At 34.4% G+C, this 24,524-nt stretch overlaps 1 protein-coding gene across 5 annotated transcripts; it reads left to right on the top strand.

The window, feature by feature from the left end:
• The first annotated feature begins 458 nt into the window (after positions 1–458).
• On the top strand, positions 459–24,227 carry LOC100803056 (actin-related protein 7). 5 transcript variants are annotated; one of them, XM_014763067.3, is made up of 11 exons: positions 459–658; positions 4,233–4,269; positions 4,403–4,441; positions 4,544–4,641; positions 15,260–15,448; positions 15,560–15,775; positions 16,455–16,596; positions 19,183–19,427; positions 21,477–21,660; positions 23,199–23,266; positions 23,637–24,227. In XM_014763067.3, the coding sequence occupies exons 5-11, from the start codon at positions 15,371–15,373 to the stop codon at positions 23,787–23,789; spliced, it is 1,086 nt and encodes a 361-aa protein (XP_014618553.1). In that variant the 5' UTR covers positions 459–658; positions 4,233–4,269; positions 4,403–4,441; positions 4,544–4,641; positions 15,260–15,370; the 3' UTR covers positions 23,790–24,227. The 5 variants fall into 5 exon arrangements, with proteins under 5 accessions (XP_014618553.1, XP_040862010.1, XP_006588903.1 ...); XM_006588840.4 differs by lacking the exon at positions 459–658 and having other exon boundaries at positions 3,948–4,269; XM_041006076.1 differs by lacking the exons at positions 4,233–4,269; positions 4,403–4,441; positions 4,544–4,641 and having other exon boundaries at positions 468–658.
• The last annotated feature ends 297 nt before the right edge of the window (positions 24,228–24,524 follow it).

Below are 24,524 nucleotides of genomic sequence, written 5' to 3'. Positions count from 1 at the left end.
GTGGTCCCGGAGAAATTATTAGGTTGCAGAGACTATTATGTGATCACCAATAATTACATTTAATGTTTAAAATTGAGTAAGATCCTTAAATTAAGGATAACACAATTAAGTCTTATCTATATTTTTAATTTAATGAATATATGTGTAGGTATCACATGATTATTCATAGAAATTATGAATGATGTGTTAGTTTTGAATCGCTTAATAATTTATAAGTATGGTTCTTGAGTTAGGACTCATTTGGATTGTATCCAAAAGATCTTTTATCATTTTATCTATTAGAAAAAGATATTTTTATTTTATTTTTTAAGAGTATTTGGTTATTAATTTTTTTTAGCTTTTAGAAAAGTGAAAGCTGTGAGAATATCTTTTCCTAATGTTTAAATTTTCAGCTTTTGAAATTGCCTTTTCGGGACTTGTTTCCTAAATAATGCTTGAACAATTATGTCCTCAAAAAATTTCAAAATGAAAAAGCATGCCCTCCTCATTTTCTAAACCCTCAAAATTTCTCTCTCTTCTTCCTCAATGTGCTATTCCTTCCTCTCTTGTTGTGCCTTCCTCCCTCGTGGTTCCGATCTTCGTCATTCTTTCCGATCATTCTTGGTCATCTTCTGATCATCCTTCGTTCTCTCTTCTTCTTCCTTTGTGAGCATCACAGGTTAACCAATTCTTCAATAATTTCTTTTTCTTCTCATTAAATTTCGAATTGTTATGGATTAGGGTTATGCTTTTGTTTGTTTCATTAAGCTTGTGAAATTTCTCTCAATCAAGTTCCTGTGAAAATAAAGAAAGTAGAATGGTGTGATAAAAATACTGAGATTATGTCGAAAGTGTGCATAGAAGAGGTGAATGCTGGAAATAAACCTCATATACAATAGTAGGAATAGAGAAATATTTTTAGTATAAAATTGAAAATGTGAACTCCCTGGACCAACCCTTTCTATTTACCATTAGATGATGATCTGTCCAAGTTGCTTAAAAAGTTTCCAGAAGTTCTTGGATGTAATTTGGAGGAAGAGTTGAAAGGTAATGTAAAGATCCTGGAGGAGCAGAGTTGTATTAAGGGAAATTCTCTTAGGAAACTTCTCCTTAGAAATCCAAAAGTTTTGGGTTACAATGTTGATTGTAAGGGAGACTATATTGCACAATGCACTAGATGTTGGGCTCGCTTCTAGATGATTGAATGAGATGTATCTTTTTGCAAACTGGTTGACTGCTGCATAATTTCTTTGTTCATTCATACACACTCTTCAACTTAAATAGAAGGCAGAGTTGTATGTGAAGAAAGGTTCTCATTTTCTTGGATGCAAAGTGGCAAGAAGTACTAATTTATTCTCAAGTTATAGAGGTTGATTTTGCAATTATGATTATTGTTGTAGTATCCAATGACAGAGGTTGATTTTGCAATCCCATCTTGACAGACATAGGCATAACATCTATCTTGATATTATGTCATCTGTAAAATAGATTCCTATTGTCTCCAATGAAGCTACCAAATATAGAGGAAGACTTGGTGGAACCAAAATCCTTTCTGAGCAGGTCGTTGGCATTCATTATTTTAAAGCCATGTTTTAAAGAGGCTTTGATGTATGTTGTCAATTAGTTCCTACTCCAAGTGCCAACTTAGTTACCAGCAGAGAAATAGTTCTTGGTTGCTACTTGTACTCATATTGGAATATAAAACTTTGAGTTGAATCATTAAATTGAGCGGCAAACTTATATTTCACTATGGTGCCTGATAAAAGAACATATACCAGAAGTTTTGGGGAGTAGGTATTGTTGTACAGTAGGATAGTCATTCTACTTGATTACTGCCATTGGTACTTGCTAGTGCTCATGTTGTGTGAATCTAGTCAGTTGTAGAATGATTTTGACGTAGAGATAGAACATTGTTTTAGTGGAATAACTGAAGTGATTCGGACATTCATTATATTGTATAGTGATTAGTGAAGCTTAAGTTAATGCGCATAACTTCTATTTAAGTTAATGAAGCATATATTTAAAGTAGAGTTTCCCAATCTGTACCAGCATAACCATTCCTTTGTATACTGCCTTTGGCTTCATACAATAATCCCTTAGTGGGTCTCCTCAGATGGATCTGATGGAACCACCACATTCCAATGTTTGTCACATGGACTCATACGTTAATGTTCATGGCTGTCAAGAACAAAATCATGAGTGAAAAAGGGAGCTTTTGTTTTCTTTTCATTTACTTGGCTTTTCAATTGTTTAACTTATTATTCTTTCTTTTCTCCATTTTTTTCTTAGAATAATCATTTAGTTTTTAATAGGATTATTTCCCCTTTTTTTTAATGAGTGCTACATTGAGTTTGTTCCCATCTTTTTGCAAACTGGTTGACTGCTGCATAATTTCTTTGTTCATTCATACACACTCTTCAAATTAAATATAAGGCAAAGTTGTATGTGAAGAAAGGTTCTCATTTTCTTGGATGCAAAGTGGCAAGAAGTACTAATTTATTCTCAAGTTACAGAGGTTGATTTTGCAATTATGATTATTGTTGTAGTATCTAGACCATGGAATGAAGTAAATCTTAATATTTGATCTTATGTTGATATAATTGTAACTATAATGCATATCTCCTCTCCCTGTGAAAAGGAATATATTAGAATGAAATAAAATGATTATAGGCCTTTGTTGTTTGTATTGCTTAAGGTGGAATAAAATGGTACATGGTGTAAGGCATTTCATTCTGTTTCATGCCTCTCTTTTTCTTTTCTTCCAATGGTATTAGGTGGATTTTTTTATCTTTGTTTTCATTTTCATGATAATATTTGCAAATAATGGATGGTAACTTAATTCTATTTCATTTTTATTTTGATTTTATTCATAATTAAATATTGAAAGGTAGCATAAAGGGAATGGTTTACAACTTTTTTTTTGTTAGCAGGGTTGTCATGTTCAGATTGTGTAAAAAGAATATATTTGCAAGATAGATAAAGAACTAAAAGAAGTGATAAAAGAAGCATATTCTCTAACATTTTTTAATATATTCCATTTATTATTTCAATCTTAAAAACTATAAAATGAAGGGTAATATTACTATTTTTTAATAATACAAGTTTGCATGTTTATGGTATGGGTACATGTGAACAATTTTATATTGGAAGACATTATTGATCGTATTATTACGAGGTTAATGACATTTTATATTTTGTTATAAATTATAATTACATAGATAATAATTAAATTATAAACTAGAATGTAAGTGATAACATTACTAAAACAATAAATTAATTAGATTTTAAATATGAAAATTAATTATGTAGAAAGACGTATAATTATATTTTTATGAGATACATTTATTTTATTTTTATAAAATTAATTATTTTTTAATCAAAATTTCTAGAAAATATATAACAATATTTTAAATATAATGATAAAGTTAAAATATTTTTATAAATGAAATAGAAGAAAAAAAGTAATTTTTATTATTTTTAATAATATTTAATTATTTAAGGCATTTAATAATTATATAATAATGTTTAAGTATTTAATTATTAGTTTTAATAATGTCAAAGCATATAATATCTTTTTTGGTAATTTTAATTATGCAAAAGACCTTCTATAATTTAATCCAAATACCATATTAATTTAAATAAACACTCAAGAGTTTATCATCCAAACATCAAATTAATTTATGTAAAAGTAACTTTTCATATAAGAGCTTCTTGAACAAGTTCTTTGTCTATAAGATCTTTTACAATAGTACATCCAAACAGACCATTAATCTTAGTCTTATCTGATATAGAGTAATATAAGCCACCCAACATTCTTCTGACACTACTACAAAAAGCACATTTAACATTGTCAAATTAACATCGATTTTATAAAAAAACTGATGTTAAGGTAAACGCGGTGACATATTTGTAAATAATGTATATTCCTTAACATCGGTTTTCCGTAAAACCTAATTAACATCGGTTTTTCGAAAAACTGATGTTAACGTCTTTTAATTAACATCGGTTTTATAGAAAACCGATGTTAACGAAATGGTGTTAACATCGGTTTTTCTCAGAAAACCGATGTTAACGTTAACTTCATTCAGTTAACATCGGTTTCTTATTGAAAACCGATGTTGGACTCATATTTTAAAATTTCAGAACCCGACCCCTAGTTACTTTCCTCGCGCTCTATTTTTGCTTCTTCGTTTTCTTCTTCACTTCTTCTTCTTCGCGACCGTGAGTACAACTTCTTCAGGTTCTTTGTACAGCTTCTTCGCGACCGTGACACGTAGCCATGTTACCTAGGTACAACTTCTTCTTCTTCTTCTTCTTTGTAACCACAAGGACCTTAGTCTTTGTTGTCTTCTTCTTCTTCTTTGTTTCTTTGTTTGGGGAACTTGTGCTCACTGCAAGGATGTTTGTTTGTGTGTGTTGCAAGGAGTTGGTTTGTGGAAGTCGTGCTCGCTGCAAGGATTAGGTTTTTTCTCGCATTGTGTCATTTTGAGTGAGGTAAAGTATTTGATCTCTAAGCTTCATTTCGTCTAACCTACTAGGTTTGTGTTGTTTCGGTTAACCCTAGGTACATTTCGTGGTGACCTAATCGAGGTACGAGGAAAGCTTCAAGTCATCGCGCCATTGTTTTAGATCTCACTACCATTGTCACTGTTTGGGTTCGAGGTAAGCTTGGTCCCTGTGCCTTTGTACATGTTCAGGTTGTTTGGACTTAATCTCTAGTTGGCTTTTTGTTTTCAATGTATTTGGTTCAAGAGCCCAGTGCAGTTTTGTACATGTTTAATCAATATTGATAAGGATTATGAAGATTAGTGTTGTTTGAAGGGATTACATATTGAAGTTGGGATATGTCGTCTTGTCCGGTTAAGCCTAGGTGTTATGATTGGTCAGCCTGCCCGGATAGTCTGGTTGGGTGGTTGTGAAGTAGTCAACTAGTTGCTGTGTTGAATTGAATGTGATAGAAAATGATGGCTTCTTAATTAACTATTTCCTGATTGTGTAATTAGCTGCGAACTAACTGCTTCCTTACTTATTAGATAATTAACACATAACATGTATTCTTAGTTTCTTACCATCCATGAATAGAAATCAGGGAAAATAAAAGTAAATTAAGAAGAATAGGTAAGATTTGCTTGAGGATTGAAGTTTGTAGTTTATCATGGACATTGACAACTCCATCTAAATACAAAGTGAAATATTGTTCTAAGCACTCAAATAATTAGGTTTTTCATAGTAACTATACCGTGCAAGTTTGTACAGCAGAATCTGCTTTGCGCTTCCGAAGTCCAAAGGATATTTGCATAGTAACTATATCATTTTATATAATACTACAGAGGAACTTTACCAGCATACAAATATTAGAAATTTTATAATAACTATATTTGCATAGTAACTATATCATTAATATTAGAAATTTTACAAGCACGAAAATCAACTAATAGGTTATATTTGTCTATTTCCACATTCACAATATCGGCCAGTGTTTTGTTCATTCCTTAAGCCCAATGGATATTTGCATTATAAGGCACATTAGGTTATACCAAACATTCATGGAAATCAACTGTAAAACTTACACTTTTTAGATGGTTGGTTCTTGACAAATATGCATATTGGAGAAAGACTATTTTAACCTAGAATAAAAGATATACATATGTCTATTTCTCAAAAGGTTTTCACGATATGATATTACTTAATATACATTGTTGATTTTTTGAGATCATGTAGTAGCAGTACAAGTAAAATCATCATTATTCTGACCTATAACACATTAATAATGATGATGATGATGACTGCACCAAGTTTAGAACATGTTCCCCAGATTTGACTCGTGATGCTTGAAAGCGTTTGAGACTTCACACAGGCAAAATGGGCAGGGGTTGGAGAATTTTGCATTTGACACTTATTGTATGCTGCACATCCAACCATAACACCATGAGCCCCAACTTTTAGAGCTCCATTGATCAACAGTTGAATTCCACAAATAGAAGCATGAGAACATTATGGAACTTATACTGAGAACAACAATTTCAATGCTAGAAAATGCCTATAGATTCATCACATTTATGACTACACTAAACCATCTCAAAAACCAGAACCAAGGAGGAAATAAATTATTTGGTAGCTTAAACATCAGATTATTAGCAAAATTATAGAATCTAGTTACCAGAATTTTAGCACAAAAAAAGCAGACCAGCCTCATGAAAATGCCTAATGATATCTTGAACAATATTAGCTTTTGTACATTGACTTATATGTTAAATTCAAAAAGGCTTTGGCATGGTCTCAAATTGTCTTTTACTGATAGTGACTGGCCACAAGTAGAATTCAAGAAGGTATAACACTGAATTTATACAAGATAGTGATCATTATACAACAAAATCAAACAAAAAAATAGAATTAAATATGCATACACTTATATGCATCAAGGATTTTTGTGATCACAAAGTACCTATTAAACTCTAAGGTAACTTTTAAGGTAATGTTATACATCTAACTATACTATATGGTAGTGAATGTTGGGATGTAAAGGAACGCGAGAAAAAGGTGGGGGTAGCATAAATGAGCATGTTAAGATGGATGTGAGGCCACACAAGATGAAATAAGATATGGAATGATTATATAAGAGAAACGTTAGTTGTAGCACTAATTGAGAAAAAGATGACCAAAAATCAATTAAGGTAGTTTGGACATGTACAAAAAAGGTCACAAGAGGTACCGGGGATATATTATATATGAGAGGCATCAGAGATAAATCCAGCCATGGGTGACGGTGGGTAGTGTTAAAACAGGAGAAAACAAAGGGAAATTGATTGAAACCGTGTGTTAGAATACAACACAATGAATGCGTGTTTATATAGGATAATTACATTAATTACACATAAATAGAGAATATTTTGTTTTCTCTAAATCAAATATTATGTTCCTATAAACCACTATTGTTAATAGAATTAGAATATTATATTCTAATTTTCAAGAACAATAGTTTTGACAAAGGTATATTGATTTTAAAATTCTATACCATCATTGTTAGACTTTGATTTTGAAGAGTTTCAAAGTTTTGACAAAGGTATATTGATGTTCCAATTCTATAGTAATATTCTAATTAAAATATTTATTGAGTAACAAGAAGTTTTTTTGGGTTTTTTTACAAAGTTGGTTTCTCAGCAAGATGTTGCCAGTTCAACTACTTTTTTTCTTGAAAAGTAGTGTCAGGTATTAGTGCTAATTCCTATAGTCTACAAGACTAGCAAGGTATGTCAATGTTACACTCTGCATGTCAATTTTGTTTTGTTTTGGATTGTGTGTAAATTAACTATTGGTTTTGGTCCCAGGCAGAGGTAATGTTGAGGTTGGTGAAAGGCATTTTGTTGTTGGATGGATGTACTTTTAGAATTTCAAAACTTTAAACTCTTATTTGTATTTAGTTTTGTTCAGACTTCATATTCTGGTTTAATTTTAGTAACTTTAGTATCTTATTATGGTTATGACAGAACTTGGTCAAGTTCAAGTGTAGGATGAATTCCTTTTATTTAGCATTGGGATCATGAAACAAATAGCATTGGGATTGACTTAGCTTAGAGGCTTCAACAGATCTACCATTTGTTCGATTGTAAACACATTTTGACATCCCAAATCCGAACTCCTATACATAATGCTTGCCTTTCCATTAAGATACTCCTGACTGGTATTCAATATTGTGTAGCACAACAAATTTTCAATGCACTTTATTTGCTTTTATTTGTTTATTCATTTACTACCATTAAGGCAAGAAGAGGACCATATGAAAGAATATGTCCAGTCTTCAAGAATGGACCAGTGCTCTCTAACTGCTACTTCTGAGGAGCAATATGTTAATATTGAGATCAATGAACAACTGATCAGAGGTTGGCAACAACAGGGATACACCTATCTTCACTATGGAGCAATTAGGCTGGAATTATCCTTACATGGCAGAAGAAGACTTCCTGTGACTACCAGAGTATCCCTTCTAGACTCCAGTTACATCCATTATGAAAATGCCGTGATCGGAACTGTAATAACTACTCTCCATGCCAGAAGTGTAGTTCTCATCATTTTCCCAAATTACAACGTCAATTTGAGAGATCCTACTCTCCCACAAAGAATGAAAATCCAAATCCAGATCATTGGAGCAGAACAAGTATCCGAAGCTCATTCTGCTACCTTGCATCATCAGATCATATATAGATTACATAATCATGCTGTCAATCTATCTATGCCTACTAGCCATTATAGTGCTCTCTTTATCCTAGCTAATAACTAGGAAGAAATTTCATCTATTGTCTAGATCCCCAGAAACATCTCTAGAAAAGAACTGCAGGAGTTGATCCCTCTTCAATGGGTGACCGGTTACGAGAAGCTCAGAGAGAATACTAAGCCTCTTAGTACTTCTCAGACCACTTTTAGAAGATCTGTAGATGGGCTTGTAACCATGACCTTCAAGAAACCAGATGAAGCCAGTAGTAGCAACTCTTCAGAGGTTTTTCATTCTTTAATGATAAAACCTAAAGTTAAAGAAGACAACAGAATGCCGATATTTTTCCGTCAAGGCAGATGGAAGTGTGATATATTCAGATAAAGTAAATGGACACTTTATCTGGGATGCTGCTCTCGAAATGTGTGATTCAGACTGTTCCTATGATTACCATGATGGAGACACAGACGAAGATACAGATGATGATGATGATGAGGACAGATGGAAGCCAGAGCCAAGGCCTTGCAAACCACCTCCACCACCACAAAGGAGGAGTGACCCTGGAAATGGACCGTGGACGGGGATAAAGAAGAAATATCCAAAAGACCCTTTTTGGAAGGAGAAAAGGATGACAAAAATTCTAGGTTGGAATCATCCATCTTTTAAGATCCCTAAAACACCTATACCTTGCATGATGTTTTCTTCCACATCCTATGATCAAGAGTTTCCATCTCTTGACAGAAAAATAGAGCCAATGACAAAAGTTTCAACCAAGCCTTACATGATTCCTACGGAAGTAGGGCCAGAAGGGAAGCTTAAAAGCCCTAGCCAAGCCAAAGAAGTCTTAAATTGGCAAACAGATAATGCCAGAGCCTAGAATCATCTCTTGAAAAAAGATAGATGAGAATATTGACAAGATATGTACCCAAGTGAGCACAAATGATGAAAAATTACATTATCTGTCTGAAAGGATGAAGAAACAATACCATCAACTTTCCAAGGAAATTTCTTGCCTTGAAGAAGAATGGTGAAAGAACACTTTCGAAGCAGCTTCTAATGCCAAAGAAAGAGAAATAAGGAGGCTTAAAGCTCAAGTCCAGGATCTGGATCGATGCATAGAATCAAAGATGATAGAAAAACAAAAGGTTGTCTTAGATCTTTATTCCTTTTTAACCCCTGCTTCTCCTACTTTCTATTCTCCATTCCCAAACCCTCCCGCCTACTTTTTTCCTAAAGCTAGCCCGTCTTGGTCTTTGCCCACAACCTCAGCTTATAAGAAAAAACCATAACCTCTAAAGAGAGAATCCACAAAATTAAATATCTCTTCTGAAGAGTTAGTCGAATCTTCCACAAGATTAAGAGAAACTCTAAAGAAAGACCACTTGACTTTCAAGATTATCAAGATCCCTACTCCCAGTTATCGATTCAACACAAGCTAGAAGCCTCAGAAGAATCTCATGAAACTATAACATAATCTGATGAATCTAAGGAACAATTTGAAGAATCTTCGACAGAAGCAGAAAAATCTTATTCTGGTGAAGAAGAAGAGGTTGGACACATGGACATCTCAAACATCTTGATAGCCCGCTCCACAGAAGAACCATTCTATGATTCTCCTGTAGAAGAAGAACCAATGATCTCAAAGGGTTCATCCTCCAAGCCGAATGGAGGAAAAAACTTATTGAGATGGGAGCATGGCTCGATACAAAATTCATGAAAGATGCAGATCCTTACAAAGTAATTGAAGAATTTTGTTGTCGGATGACGGGAACATTGAAAGAATGGTACCACAATCTAGGAGCTGTGCGTCAAAACCAGTTCCATGAATTGAGATCTGCTGTAGCTGTTCTGGAACTCTCCATCAAGAATGTACTGGAGAAGGAAAGATCATTGAAAGAAAGATCAAACAAGAATTGTTTGAAATGAGGTGTTGTTCTTTAAAAATAAAAGATTTGGACAAACATTTCCAAAGAATGAATCAGAGATTTTATCTTCTCAATGGTCTCAATGATCCTAGCCTGAAGAATACATATGTAGTTTCATTACCAGAAGAAATACAACCAGAATTAAACAAGATGGTAGCGGCCGCCCAAATGGATTTTTCTACCATGTCTATGGGACAAATCCATCAATTCACTCTGGAGGTCGTTGACAAATTATGTAGACAACACCAGTATTTCTTAGATATCATGAACATAAAATCCAAGTATAGCAGAGCATGCTCCAAAAAGCCTTACTTGGAGATCAAATGCAAAGAGAATACCTGTCATTGCTCACCAAAGAAAAAGAAAGTCTTACAAGTTGATACCAAGCGGAAAAAAGGCCATTGAAGTTTTTTAGGAGAAGACAGAGGAAAGGAAAATCCAGGGGACAAAGATGTTTCATTTGCAAATAGACAGGACATTTTGCAAAAAATTATCCTAAGAAGTCACCAAAAGCCATCAGACTAATCTCTCATCTTCAAATCGGTGAATTTGATAATATAGAATCTCTGTACTCTGAACAAAGTGAACTAGATGAGGATACTGAATTTGCCTTAAATTAGACAGATTCTTCTGATGAAGAATCTTCAGCTTCTCCAATCCCCATCTCCTCTATACAAGAAGAACAGTCTATCAGGCTAGCGATTCCTCAACCATGTGTTGAAATTCAAGTGTTGGCCAAAAAGTTTGAAAAACCTATCAATGTTATTGCCTTTATAGACACTGGAGCTCAGAGGACGATGATGAATCCAGATATTCTTTCACAAGAATATTGGAAAAATGAAGTAGCCTATCTTGTAGCTGCTAATGGGAAATTTTTCAGAAGACTTAGTAACACATGGTCCAATAGGCATTAAGTGTTTTTCCCTGATTATATCATCTGGACCAAAGTCATTGGAAGCAAATTGCCTAATAGAGACCTCCTCATAGGAATGGATGTCTATACTGCTGCCAATAAACTCTAAATACATTATACCAGGATCAAATTCAAAAGAGAATTGAAGCCTTTTTCAGAAATTACAAGGCTCTTCTCTTTAGCAGAAGCCCCGCTAGAAGTTGGAGAGTTTAAACAAAAGATTTCCTCCGGATGTGCAGACAGTCATGAAGATTTCAACCATCCATATCTTTTATGGAAAAACAAAGAATACTTTGTTGATCTACCAATTCGATTAAATGAAGATATCAATCCAACAAAAGCAACCCATCAGGATGACACCTTTAGATCTACAAGCAGCCATACAAGAATGCCAAGATCTACTAAGCCAAGGTTTGATTGAGCCAATCCAGTCAAATTGGGCATGCCAAGCTTTTTATGTAGAAAAAAAAAGCTGAAAAATTAAGGGGAAAGAAAAAGTTAGTCATTGACTATAAGTCTCTCAATCATTTTCTTAAATATGATAAGTTTCCAATCCCAAAGGCCTCATCTCTCCCAACCTTGATCAGAGAATCAAACTTATTTTCAAAGTTTGATTTAAAATTAGGTATTTGGAAACTTGGCCTAAAACCAGAAGATCGATATAAAATAGCTTTTTTGTATTCCAAATGCGTATCAATGGATAGTCCACCTTTTGGTATAAAAGTAGCACCCTCTCTCTTCCAGAAAGCCATGACCAAAATCTTTGAACCTATTCTAGGAAACACACTTGTCTACATAGATGACATCCTCCTTTTCTCAAAAGATATTGCCTCTCATAAAAAATTGTTGAATCAATTCTTTGAGATAGCTAGAAAAAAAGATTCAACTTGCTCAATCCCAGATTGATTTCTTAGGGATGCATTTTTCCCAGGGTACTTACCAGCCTCAGCCTCACATAGCTCAAGAACTGTTAAATTTTCCTGATGAAAATCTCATAGTCAAACAGATCCAACAATTCTTGGGAATTGTAATTTATATAAGAGATTTTATCCCCAGAGCAGCCCAATATTCTAGTTCATTGTCCAAACTTTTGAAGAAAAACTCTTCTCCATGATCAGAAGAACAGACGATAACAGTCAAGGAACTCAAGAAGATGCCCAAAATCCCCCAGCCTTGAAGATTCCTGGAACAGGTCAGAGGATATTACAAACTGATGCAAGTGATCATTATTGGAGAGCTATCATGATAGAACAGGAAGGAGAGAAGAATTATTAGTGTGGCCATGCTAGTGGACAATTCAAGGAAGCTGAGAAACATTATCATACTACATTCAAAGAGAATCAAGAAATTTGATTTTCATTTGAGAAGACACCAGTTTCAGGTTTGCATGGACAATTTGTCATTTCCAAAAATTTTGGAATTTAAAAACAAGATTCCACCATATCCTCAAATTTTAAGGCTCAAGGATTGGTTCTTCAGATATGATTTTTCTGTCAAACACATAAAAGGGAAGAATAATTGATTCCTGATTTCTTATCCATACCAAACAACAAGACCGTTAAGGTGGTAACTTCCACTCACTCCTTCCCATTGATATTCATGGTAAAACCAAACCATTATCTGAAACAACCAAAACTATCAAGGTTTTCCCTTCAGGATTGATTACCCATACTCCTGCACAGATCCTTGAATATGCTAAGTCTCATTACTTCCCTTTTCTGCATGAAACCATGAGATTCAAATACACTCCAACACAAATATTTGACCCTGAGATACCCTTTGGAGGTATATTTGAACTGTTCTGTGAGATTGGGTGGGATTTGTGTGAACCAACCATATGGGCCATTTGGTGTAATACAATACAATATTCAATCCCCATCGCCATAAAACCTTTGATGACATACAACATCTAGACAGATCCATATAAGAATGAATATCTTTTATGGACAATGTTAGAGTGGTTTTCTCCTTTAGCATGGTGGCGTATGAAGTTGAAACAAATTCTAGACATTGTGAGACAAAGAGGAATCTCAGAAGATCTCATAGGAGAACTAGTTTCTATTGTGATTATTCACCAACCTTACCTTATGGAGCAAGGACAACTCTGGTCTAGAAATGAAGCTCAAATTTGGGGAACTTTTGAAGCATATTCCTTGGAGGAAAGTTATCGCAACCAGCCGGCAAGACATCTCTGTGAAGTCAATAATTAGTCATACAAATTTGTGGATCCAAATCTACCAAGTTCATCTCAAAGGCCAAGGGATAGTTATCCTACTGATAGGATAATACTTCAGAATACTAATGATGCTCAGATCCGAACAGAGATTTATGTTTCGGAACTTGAGTTTCAAAAGGTGGAAGATTTGGTTGATGGGCATTCTGCATTAGAACAAGACTCGGAAGACTACAATGCTCAATTGATGGAGGAATTGTTACACAAAAAGAGATATCCTTATCACCACCTAGTGTACGGAAGTCTCACCAGATCAGAAGTACAACATTACAACTTGTCATTATCCACCAGATCAGACTAGTGACTGCTGAAGAAATCTTGTATATGTTGTATATGGGTGTGCTGTAAAGAGATTAATCTTCAGGATAAGGATAATCCTATCTTCGTCATTGTGTGTCAAGTGTCAGTCGTTTAGAAGATGCCTTATCTTAAGTCTACTAAGCCTTATCTTTTCTATAATAAAATAGATTCTATGTTATCTGTTGTTGTAATAAGCTTATCCTTCCCCAGATAAGACTTTATACGTTAGTGTCCATTCCTCTCCTATATAAAGGGGATGAGTCTGTATGTTGAGGCACATTGAATCAAATAATACTCTCTTCTTACTAAAATGACTTTCTTATAAATTCCTTCTTCTCTGAAACTCTGAGTTATATAATGATTAACATTTGAAACTCTCACCAGCTAGTATGCTATACACTCACCTCTTTGGAGGATCTTGTGTATCAGAACGCCGAATATTGATATCAATTGGTGGGTTATCCCTATGGTCTGTAGATATCTTGCATCAAAGTTATCCTGAAATGCTTAATGTCTTGGGTATGACTCAACAACATAATGAATACAGAGATAATAGATATTTATAAACTATCAAGGAGGCAATTCAACCGAATGGTATGGTCTTGCTGACCTTGACTATTTGATCATTTGGTTTTGTTCCATGAGGAAACTCAAAGTGTTGTGAATTTATATTGGTTTTGGGAATTTGGAACTTGAGGTGGCGTATTCTTTAAAATATATGATTATGAATCCTTTAGTAATTGGTTTTCACTTTTCGCATATAAGAATATATAATTATGACATACAAGAATACTTATGATACTTTAAAATTATAGGTAAACCACTGCTACATGTTTAATAAGTTGTATAACAACTTAATTAGGAAGATTTATTTTAACCTTTAGTAATTAGCTCAATATTTTTATAAACATTTTTGCCTTTGAGCTTTATTTAAGTACACCATGTGAATATATTGGCTGCTGCTATAGTGAAAACACTGCTGCATGTTTAACAAGTTGTATAACAGTTAAATTAGGAAGCTTTATTTGGCTAAAATTTTGCATTGGTCTTAATTTGAATTTGAAATATGAATTTATATTTAAAATCCAATTCATTTGAAATATGGATTTGAAATCCAAATCCAATCCATTTAAATAGATTTGGATTGGTGCAAAAGGGGTGGTGAGGTGCCCTTAGGCAAAAGAAATTTTTTGTATTTTTTAATTTGTTTTTTATAATTTGTGACAATTTTTAATCACAAATAAATTGTGTTTTGATTTTTTTTTATGTTATTTGTGGAGATTTTTAACCTTCAAAAAATTATATTTTCAAATTTAAATTAAAAAATATCCCAACAAATTTAGATTCGTCTAAATTAATAAAAAAATAACACATTTTTATTTTATAAAAATGAAAAATAATTAATTTTTTTTTTGCAAGAACCAAAAATGAACTTTTGATAATTTTATGAAATAAAAAACATATTTTAACCAAAGTAAAATTCACCAAAAAAAATAAAATTTGAGAGTAAAAAATACAATTAAATGACCCGAGTTCCTGAGACAAAAACATATCTGAGCTAGAATCTCTCTTTCCGCTAGTAAAAGAAAGAAAGAAAAGAAAAAATTCAAATGGTAACCACGAAATAGCAGCAGCATACATATATTCAAATTAAAACCCGCTAAAAACTGTAATTGCTTCTTCGTTTTCTTCTTCTGCAGCTTCTCGCTTCTCGCTTCTCTCAGTTCAGTGCCCAGAGTAGAGGCTAGAGCTCCTTTCAGAAGACCGAAACCTAGGGTTAGTGTTTTCGTTCTTGTGCAGACTGCAGAGCCATGGAAGCCGCAGTGGTCGACCCCGGTTCCAGCCTCCTCAAAGCCGGTTTCGCGATTCCCGATCAAGCTCCCGCCATGGTACGAAATCAATTCTCACCCCAAAATCTCGTTCTCCCTTTGCTTCTATTTTTCATTTCTCAACAAAAATAAAAGAAATTGTGTCCCTAATTTGGGCTTCTTTTGATTCAGATAATTCCTACCCAAATGAAGCGAATGCTCGATGATGGGTCGATGACGGATAACCCGGCAGTCGATGACGTTGCCGTTGATCCGGTGTGCAGAGGTTATGTCAGTGATTGGGATGCCATGGAGGATTTGCTGCATTATGTATTGTATACTGGCTTTGGATGGGAAATGGGCAATGAAGGACAAATACTGTTCACGGATCCACTTTGTACTCCAAAGGTTTGAGCTTAGAAGTTTATGCTTTTAGTTGTCATTAAGGAAATTTACTGATTTAACAATGTCCTGTTTTGATGACCCTATTTTCAGCTTGTTTAGGCTTATATGCTGCAATAAGCACTTGTTAACTATTAGCCCTGTTTTGGGTGATTTTTTCTTTGGCATGGTTACGTATTAAAGTTTATGAAAATAATCTTTTGTGGTAGCCAGTTCTATGATAGTTACTTTGAATTTACTCTGTTGAATTGTCCAAACTCCACTCCTACATTAGCATTTCTCGAAGTTATTCCTATTCAGCTTATTTTAGGGCACTTATACGTATGACAACAGAGCTTATTTAACAAGCTTTATTTGAATAAGTATTTATATACCTTTTTTATCCTATAGGGTCTTAATGTGTATTTGGACTCTCTAGTGTAGGTGTGTTTGCCCATATACTCATCCATTTGCCTCCCTAGTTACTCAATAAATCTTTATTATATACTCTTTGACAATTTTGGTGCCATCTTTTTTTGTACATATCAGTGTATTATTTACGTTTTACATAATAAGCTGTCTATCTGATATAATCGATCAGCCAATCCTTGAAAACAAAATTGGGGGTAACAAGTTTGTAGTATTCTTTAATTAAACTTTTTCTTTAACAGTTTCCTTAACAGATGTATATATTATTGTTTTCCAGGCTAACAAGGAACAGTTAGTGCAACTAATGTTTGAAACATTCAACATATCAGGGTTTTATGCTTCCGAACAAGCAGTGTTGTCACTATATGCTGTAGGACGTATCTCTGGATGCACAGTTGATATTGGTCATGGAAAAATAGGTATGCATATCTGAAAGAATGGGAATTCAAGATTTGTTTGATTTGTATAAATAAATATTACATATAAAAATGGTTTATTTGATTTGCTTGCTGTACGTCAAGTTGTCTAATTTGAAAATGTGGGTGTATATGTTATTCTGTCACATATTCATGTGATATTCGTGCACCAAGGACAAGGACTCTATGGGTGACTAGACACATGTTGTAGTTAAATCTCTGTATTGCTGGAGTAAAATAAAAATAATGTTAAGTTGCTTTATCATGTGTCAGTGATCAAATAAATTGCCAGAGACTTTGTCCATCAGCTCTTGAAAGCCAAAAAGAGTCGAAGGGATGCTTAAAAATTGACTATTGTTTGCAATTGCATATTCATTTTACCTTGCCTATTCCACATGCCATCATTATCTGCATAGCTAAGTGAAAAGAATTGGATGGCTTCATGCTTGGGCTCTGTATTTGTTAGATGTAACCTAGGTTTCTTGTGTTGATTTATTGGTAGTTCCAGTAAATCAGTTTTTTCCTAATCTTCTGTTTTACTAATTGAATTGAATGGCTTAGTTGAATGTTTGAATTTTCCTGAGAGAAGTCATATCAGCCTCATGGATTTATTCTCCCAGATTGCTTACAATTCAATATCTAGTTTTAGGGATAAATACCACTGCAAGTGCATATTTGTTAACATATTCTATTGATTCAAGATAAATAACAATCTCTCCCTAAAGCTTACATGTGGTAAACATAAGCTTGTTACTATATAAGTTACCCTTGGCCCCACAGAGAGATTGAGTAAAGCTGTTTGCTCGTTGATCTTTAGAATTCACTAATGAGGTAGTAATCTAGGGAAAGATTCTTTTCTCAGATGAAATGACAGTCTATTGATATGCATAGTTCACTCTTGAAAGACAGGCTTGGAGGCAACATGCAAGGTTTCTTGATTGTTGTTGAAAATCAGAATTAATATGCTGATTATATTAATAATTGCAGTTTATAGGATCATAATCTCTGATTTAGAGGAAACATAACATCCTCTATTTATGTACAATTAATGTAATTAACCTATATAAACATTCACCCGCTGTGTACTCTAATACGGTTTTCAGTTCATTATACCTCTGTTTTCTCCTATTTTAACAATGGTATCTAGAGCCTGCAGAGGTATTACGAAAATATATATATATATATATATATATATATATATATATATATATATATATATATATATATATATATATATATATATATATATATATATATATATATATATATATATATATATATATATATATATATATATAAACAGCATTGCTTTGGTTGAGTGTCTGTCCCTGAAATTATCCTATAACTGAAAAATAATTAGGATAAGGTTTTATAAAAAAACCTCAGGACAACAAACTAATAATAATTCTGAAAAAAAACAGAACAGAGGACGACATTTCTGAAAACGGGAATTTCACCGCTAACATAAACAAACATAATAAACAGAATGAAGAAGAACATTTGAAAAGAGGAGAAAAAGAGAGAAAAACAGTTCAGGAAAAAAAGAAAGAAATAAACCAGAGTATGTCAGAGCAGAGAAGGTCGCTGGAGTGTTTGCACAGAGGGAAGGTTTTGTGCCGCTAGGGTTTGAGTGAGTGTGAGAAGAGTTTTGTATTCGTAGAAGGAAGGGTTAGTCTAGGAGTAACAGTTGTGTTTCGGGTCGGGTTGTTTCGATTGGGCTAGCCCGAGCCCAAAAAATTCGAGAGAAAAAACACAGAAAACCCGCCATGCCTGCTGTGAACCGCCATGAGTCCGCAACGTTATGGCCATGGTGGATGCCTTTATATAAGCTAGAATAACACATAACAGATTGCGGAGGCCGCCGTTACACCTTCGTAATGCCGTTAAGGCACTGCCATAACCGCCATGTGACAACAGTTTTTTGGTTGAACTCAATTTTTATATTTTTTATTTATTAGTGGGAATAAATTTTCTTGTAACAAACTGAGAGCATAGTAAGCTTCAGCTTGGTGGGGTGTGTTTAAAATCAGAATTAATATTCTGATTCTATTAATAATTGCTGTTTATAGGAACATAATCTCTGATTTAGAGGAAACATAATATCCTCTAAGTACAATTAATGTAATTAACCTATATAAACATGCACCCGCTGTGTACTTTGACACGGTTTTCACTCAATTATCCCTCTGTTTCTCCTATTTTAACAATTGCAATAAATCAATTTCGAAGAGCCTATTTTGCAAAACTTCAATTCTTGAAGTAGTTTCAACCTATTTCACTTATGGTATTTTCTATTTATCAAACTAAATTTACAATTTACAAACACAATACTATTATAATTAAGGGTATTGTCTTTGATTTAAAACTATCTATACATGGTAGAAACTTGGAAGACTAGTTCCTCTCCTGATATGTTTGGTTTAGATCTTTGTTTGAGATGGCCATTACATTGAAGCTCTAACAAATATTATATGTGCTATTATATAAGTGGATGAGTAGATAGATGGCTGAGTGTTTCTCTTTCAAAACGAACTTGCTGTTGAGCTTACTAGTTATGCACAATTTGATCTTTTTGGCTTGCCTAATCAGATATTGCACCAGTGATTGAGGGTGCTGTTAACCACATTGCCTCAAGAAGATTTGAGTTTGGAGGTATTGATCTAACTAATTTCCTGGCTCAAGAACTTGGCAAATCCAATCCGTTAGTGAATATCAGCATCTCTGATGTTGAGAACATAAAACAGCAATACTCGTGCTGTGTTGAAGATGAATTAGCTTATCAGAAGACCCAAGGTTCCTGCCCTGTGGAGACACATACCCTTCCTGATGGACAGGTACACCTATTGGTTCCTCTATCAAATAATTATTACCCAATGCTTGCTCATTTACTTGTTCCTGATATATTTGACCAGTTCTTCTATCAAGTTTGTTTTACTATAGATCTGACAATCTTAGTGTGAGTTAAAATTGGTTAAACAAATGGAAAACAAACAAAAATGAAAGGGAGGGTGGGTTGAAGAATTGGTAATGAGAGCAGTGCTCACTTTAGAATCACGTAGAGTTTTCTTTCACTATGATGCAAATGAACTGGATATTTTGATTGAATCCCTCTTTAAGTTCTCTTAAAGCTTTGTGCTAGAAAATTTATTTTCCAATAGGAGGCTGTTTAGCGGTACTTTTATTAATTGATGTTGAAAGCTTGCTAGGTTGTCATTAGAAGCGGCTTTAGAATATAAGGCCATATTAACTGGGATTTTTTTTGCATTCAGAATGTTAGAATTGATTGAGTATAGTTATTTAGGTTCTATTTTAGTTGGTTGAAGTCTGAATGTCTTGCAAGTCACAAGTCACAACATTGTTTATTGTATACATCAATAAGAGGATAGGAGATTATCATTGAATATGTTAAATTGAAGATTATTTCAGGTCTAAATATATTTCTACTTTAGATGGCCGTAATCTAATATGGATGCATTGCATACATTATATCTTAGTTCATAGAGACTTGAAGGGTTCTGAGAAATTTGTTGACACCATTCCTATTTTCCAAAGGAAAGATGTGGTGAATGAGACAGGAAACATCTAAATTTGTGCTTTGAGCTAGTGTACGAAGTTATTGGTTTCCTACTTGTTGAATGTTATGATCATAGAGGTGGTGGAAAGGCCATGAACCTTTCACAAGGGTGGGCATGGTATGGTTTAAATGTAAAAGCTGAGCCAAACTGAAATTATCTGAAAAAAGGTTCCAGTTAAGATTTAAGGCATAACAGTTATCCAGTTTATTTTGGTTTAGTTAACTAGTATAACCTATAAGATGTGGATGCAATTACTTTCTCTAGTAGTTAATAGTTTGAACCTCATCAATCAACAAAAATGCGTTTGAACGTATTAAAATGTTGTGAAAACACCGTTGCCCTTCTATTACCATAAAAATACAGTTGATGTGTTCCATGTAAGGCTGAATGGCTGAACAAAGATGCAAGGTTGAATAGTTGTGATCGACAGTGATGCAATACAACTCAAGAAGGCAAGGAGGAACAACAACCCTGCATGGCTCAACAAAATGCAAGGCTGAGCCTCTGGCTCTGAGTCAATGATTGAAACTTGTAACAGTTGAACTGCAGTGATGGCGGCTTTGAATGGTTGAACAATGATAGTGGGGGCTTTGAATTGAACCAAGGTGGTAGGGGCTTCAAACAGTTGAATGTGGCGGTGGTAGCTTTTAATAGGAATGATGGCTTTATGCCACTTAGCAGAAGTTTTTTGCACTATGAATAAGAGAAGTCTAGAAGAGTTCAGAGATAGGGCCGTTGAGTTAAATGTAGGAAGATATACTGTTGGAAAGCCACCTTAATTGCAGTCACCCCTAACCTGTCTTAATTGTGGTCACCCCCCAAAGCTCACCTTAGTTATGGCATATTAGAGTTGGTTGCCAATGTCTTGGAAAGAGCTACTGTTAGGAGCCATGAATCAGAATGGGAAAGAAAAGATAGATTTTATTGAATAGTAAGAAAACATAGGAGAGAAAACTCTCCTCCCAAGGGTTTCCCCTTCACAAAGGATTTCTCCTTTCACAAAGAGCTAATGCTCAATTACAAATGATCCAAAGCTGAATCTCCCCTATCCTTCCCTTATTTATATCTAATAAACCCCTCTAACTAACTAACCAACTAACTTATTAATAGTCTAACTATGTTAACTAACTTTCCCTTCTCCTTATATCCTAACAATACACCCCTCCTAAAAATCAACCTTGTCCTCAAGGTTGGAATTTGAAAACTGAAATATGATACTCAAGCTTTTGCTCAAACTTGCCTTTGTTTTTAACTGGATCTTCTATATTTTATGACTTGATCTAACCTTGATTGTTGAATTATGTGTAGGTGATTACAATTGGAAGAGAAAGATATACTGTTGGCGAAGCTTTATTCCAGCCATGTCTATTGGGTTTGGAGGCTCATGGCATTGTTGAGCAGCTTGTCCATGCTATTTCAACGGTGTCATCTGAAAATCATAGGCAACTTCTTGAAAATACTGTGGTTTGTGGTGGCACTTCTTCTATGACTGGTAAACCGTTATTTCATTAGTTCTCATGAATCTAGTATATGGGATCCTTTGTTTTTTCATTAATTTGAGTACAACAGAACTAAATATTGGACTATTATGTTTTCTATTGTCTTCGGTATTAACTAAACAAGGTAAAATTTGGCAAGGCAAGAGAGAGAGAGTGATTGTCTTCAGGTGTGTTATGGCTATTTTCTAAGACAAGAGTCACATATGGCTTCTAGAGCTCACAGGAACAACTACCTAGAAGCAATATGATAGGGACTTGGGGATTATGGGGTGCCTAAGTCCTTCATCAAGTAGTATGGGATGTTTGGTGGAGTAATTAAGTGGCTGGGTTCTCCCCCCTCTACAGCTAACATTTAAGGGAGGGTTCCCAAATGCTTGGGTGCTTATCAATTGTTATTAGAGGCTTCAACCATGTCTCTTAGCTGCAAACAAGTGGTGCAGGTGGTGATGCTGGTATTGCAGTGTTCGCCTGGGACTAGTCAAAGGGCTAGTGCACAGCCAGCCGGCTTGGGTGTTGGGGCTGCGGAGTGTGGTGGGATGTTAGGATCCAATTGCAATCCATTGGGGCAAGAGCTAACAAGTGATTTGGGTAGAGCAGGCAACAAGCTGGACCACAAGAGTTCAGAGTTGGGTACCGTGGGAGAGCTCAAAATCTAATCTCAAACCATGGATCAAGTAACCATACAAAGCCAATAACATGAACTTCAGTAGTAGCTCTAGTTCCTTGGCAGTGGTATTAGCCAGGGGCAAGACTTCATTAAAGACATGGAGAACACTCGTGACTTTGTCCATATTGTCATTAAAGTATAATGATTATAATGTGTTAATATATATATATATATATATTAAGTAAATTACATTAACTACCCAAAAGGTTTTATGAAACTACAAAAATTTCCCTTGCTTTTATCTACTCTACACTACTAACTCCCCTTAATTTTTGAAAAATGTACCCTGACACCTTGTACATTACACAACCCCCCCTATAAGGGAGGTTACTATAAATGTTAAAAAGGTAGGGGTGTTTGTGTTTCATGAAACCCCAGAGGTGGTATATATATATATATATATATATATATATATATATATATATATATATATATAATGCTAACTGTTAAAATATCGAAATCTTGTGTCTTTTCATCATGCAAAATAAACATTATATAGAACTAAGGGTATTATAATAAAATTCATTTAGTGCTTTCTCGTACTGATGTGTATCAAACAATGAACATTGCAATTTGTTATGTTGTGCGTTCACTACCAAATAGTAGGCTGAACAAACCTTGTCCTGTGCTGTTCTGCATGTATTGTTCCTTGATGTGCATCAATATACTGTATACTCCACTGTTCAGTGACTTCTTTGCATTTAGTTGCATATGGAATTTAGGTTTCCTCTGATTAACCAGGAAACCTATGTTTGTTAAGACATCAATTTGTTCAGTATGTTCATGACAAGATGAGGTTATCTCACAGTAAGCTGATAGCTTTTTATGAGAAAGCTTACTCGTCAATGTTGGTTCTTACTTCAGGTTTTGAAGAGAGATTTCAGAAGGAATCTAGCCTAAGTTCATCTGCTATTCGACCTACCCTAGTAAAGGTAATCATGTTGTCAAGTAAATAATGTAATACGCGTGTCTGACAGACATTATATCATTATATTTATGTTATCTTGGAGTATTTTGCTATTGAAAGAATTTGTTTTATTTTGTGGCCATTAATTTTTGAAATCTGGCGTGTATGATAATGAAATATGGGATCAAAATGCTTGCTGTCCATGGTTTTCTTTTATTTTGTTATTCAGATGTTTTTTTGTTCCCCGAGACTCTCCCCTGTTTCCTATCTTTGTGGGGATAGAGTTGTGGGCTAATCGTTATAAGAGTTCATTGTCATCCTATACTTATGTATATAAATTATTCATGTATTAATTTATGTTTCCTCTGATGGGCCGGTAATCTGTCATTTTGCAGCCTCCAGAATACATGCCAGAAAATTTAACCATGAATTCTGCATGGGTGGGAGGTGCCATACTTGCCAAAGTAGTTTTTCCTCAAAATCAGCATGTAACCAAGGCAGATTATGATGAAACTGGGCCTTCCATTGTTCACCGGAAATGCTTTTGATGGGATTCATCTGCACAATTTCTTCAAACAGGACAGTTCCTTTACGCTTGTATTAGTACATGTGGTAGGCCTTCATTTGACTCAGATTCAAAATGCTAACTCACTAGATGTTTAGGTACTTGCATGTTTTTAAAAACTGTAGTGGATCTCCATTGACTATATGCAATCATATTTCCTTGCTCAAGTGTCAAGGCAACCACAGGTAGATGATTTCAGTAAAACCTGGCTCTGACAAAATCATATAATGTATGTTACAGCAACAGCAGCTTGCTTATCTTTGTAATGAGCAAGCCTGCACCAGATTCAGTTTGGTCCCCAGTGACCTCTACCTGTACTGTTGCACAGATTTTCTGCACCTCTCCTGTAACTAATTATTACACTTTGATTTGCTTGTATTTTGTTCTTCATCGATAACATTTCTTAATCAGTTATGGTGAAGTTAGTAACACATTTTAAAGTCTATTACAATGAAATACCAAAATAAAAAATCTGCACAGGTATAAAAGAAGTGTGAATATGATTTTAATGCAGTTATGGTGAAGAATAATTGCTGCTCAACCTTTACCTTAGGGGACAGCCAATAAAATTAGAACTATACACAGTCATTATAAGTTTAGTGTAGCTATGCTTTTAATGCAACTAGTATTGTCAAACGGCAGCCAGATTCTATTTCTTTGGCATGAAACCTATACCCTTGAACATGCATGTATAGGCCGATTCCAAGGCCACAAATAT

This window comes from Glycine max, chromosome 10 (assembly GCF_000004515.6).
Source record: "Glycine max cultivar Williams 82 chromosome 10, Glycine_max_v4.0, whole genome shotgun sequence".
In the NCBI taxonomy this organism is placed as follows: domain Eukaryota; kingdom Viridiplantae; phylum Streptophyta; class Magnoliopsida; order Fabales; family Fabaceae; genus Glycine; species Glycine max.
This window is presented reverse-complemented; position numbering and strand designations above follow the sequence as displayed.

Bases quoted from the DNA above. Each gene is read 5' to 3' on its own strand.
- LOC100803056 (XM_014763067.3), top strand. From the start codon at position 15,371: ATGGAAGCCGCAGTGGTCGACCCCGGTTCCAGCCTCCTCAAAGCCGGT. The intron at 15,449-15,559 runs GTACGAAATCAA...CTTTTGATTCAG, and splicing joins CCGATCAAGCTCCCGCCATG to ATAATTCCTACCCAAATGAA. The intron at 16,597-19,182 runs GTATGCATATCT...TTGCCTAATCAG, and splicing joins TATTGGTCATGGAAAAATAG to ATATTGCACCAGTGATTGAG.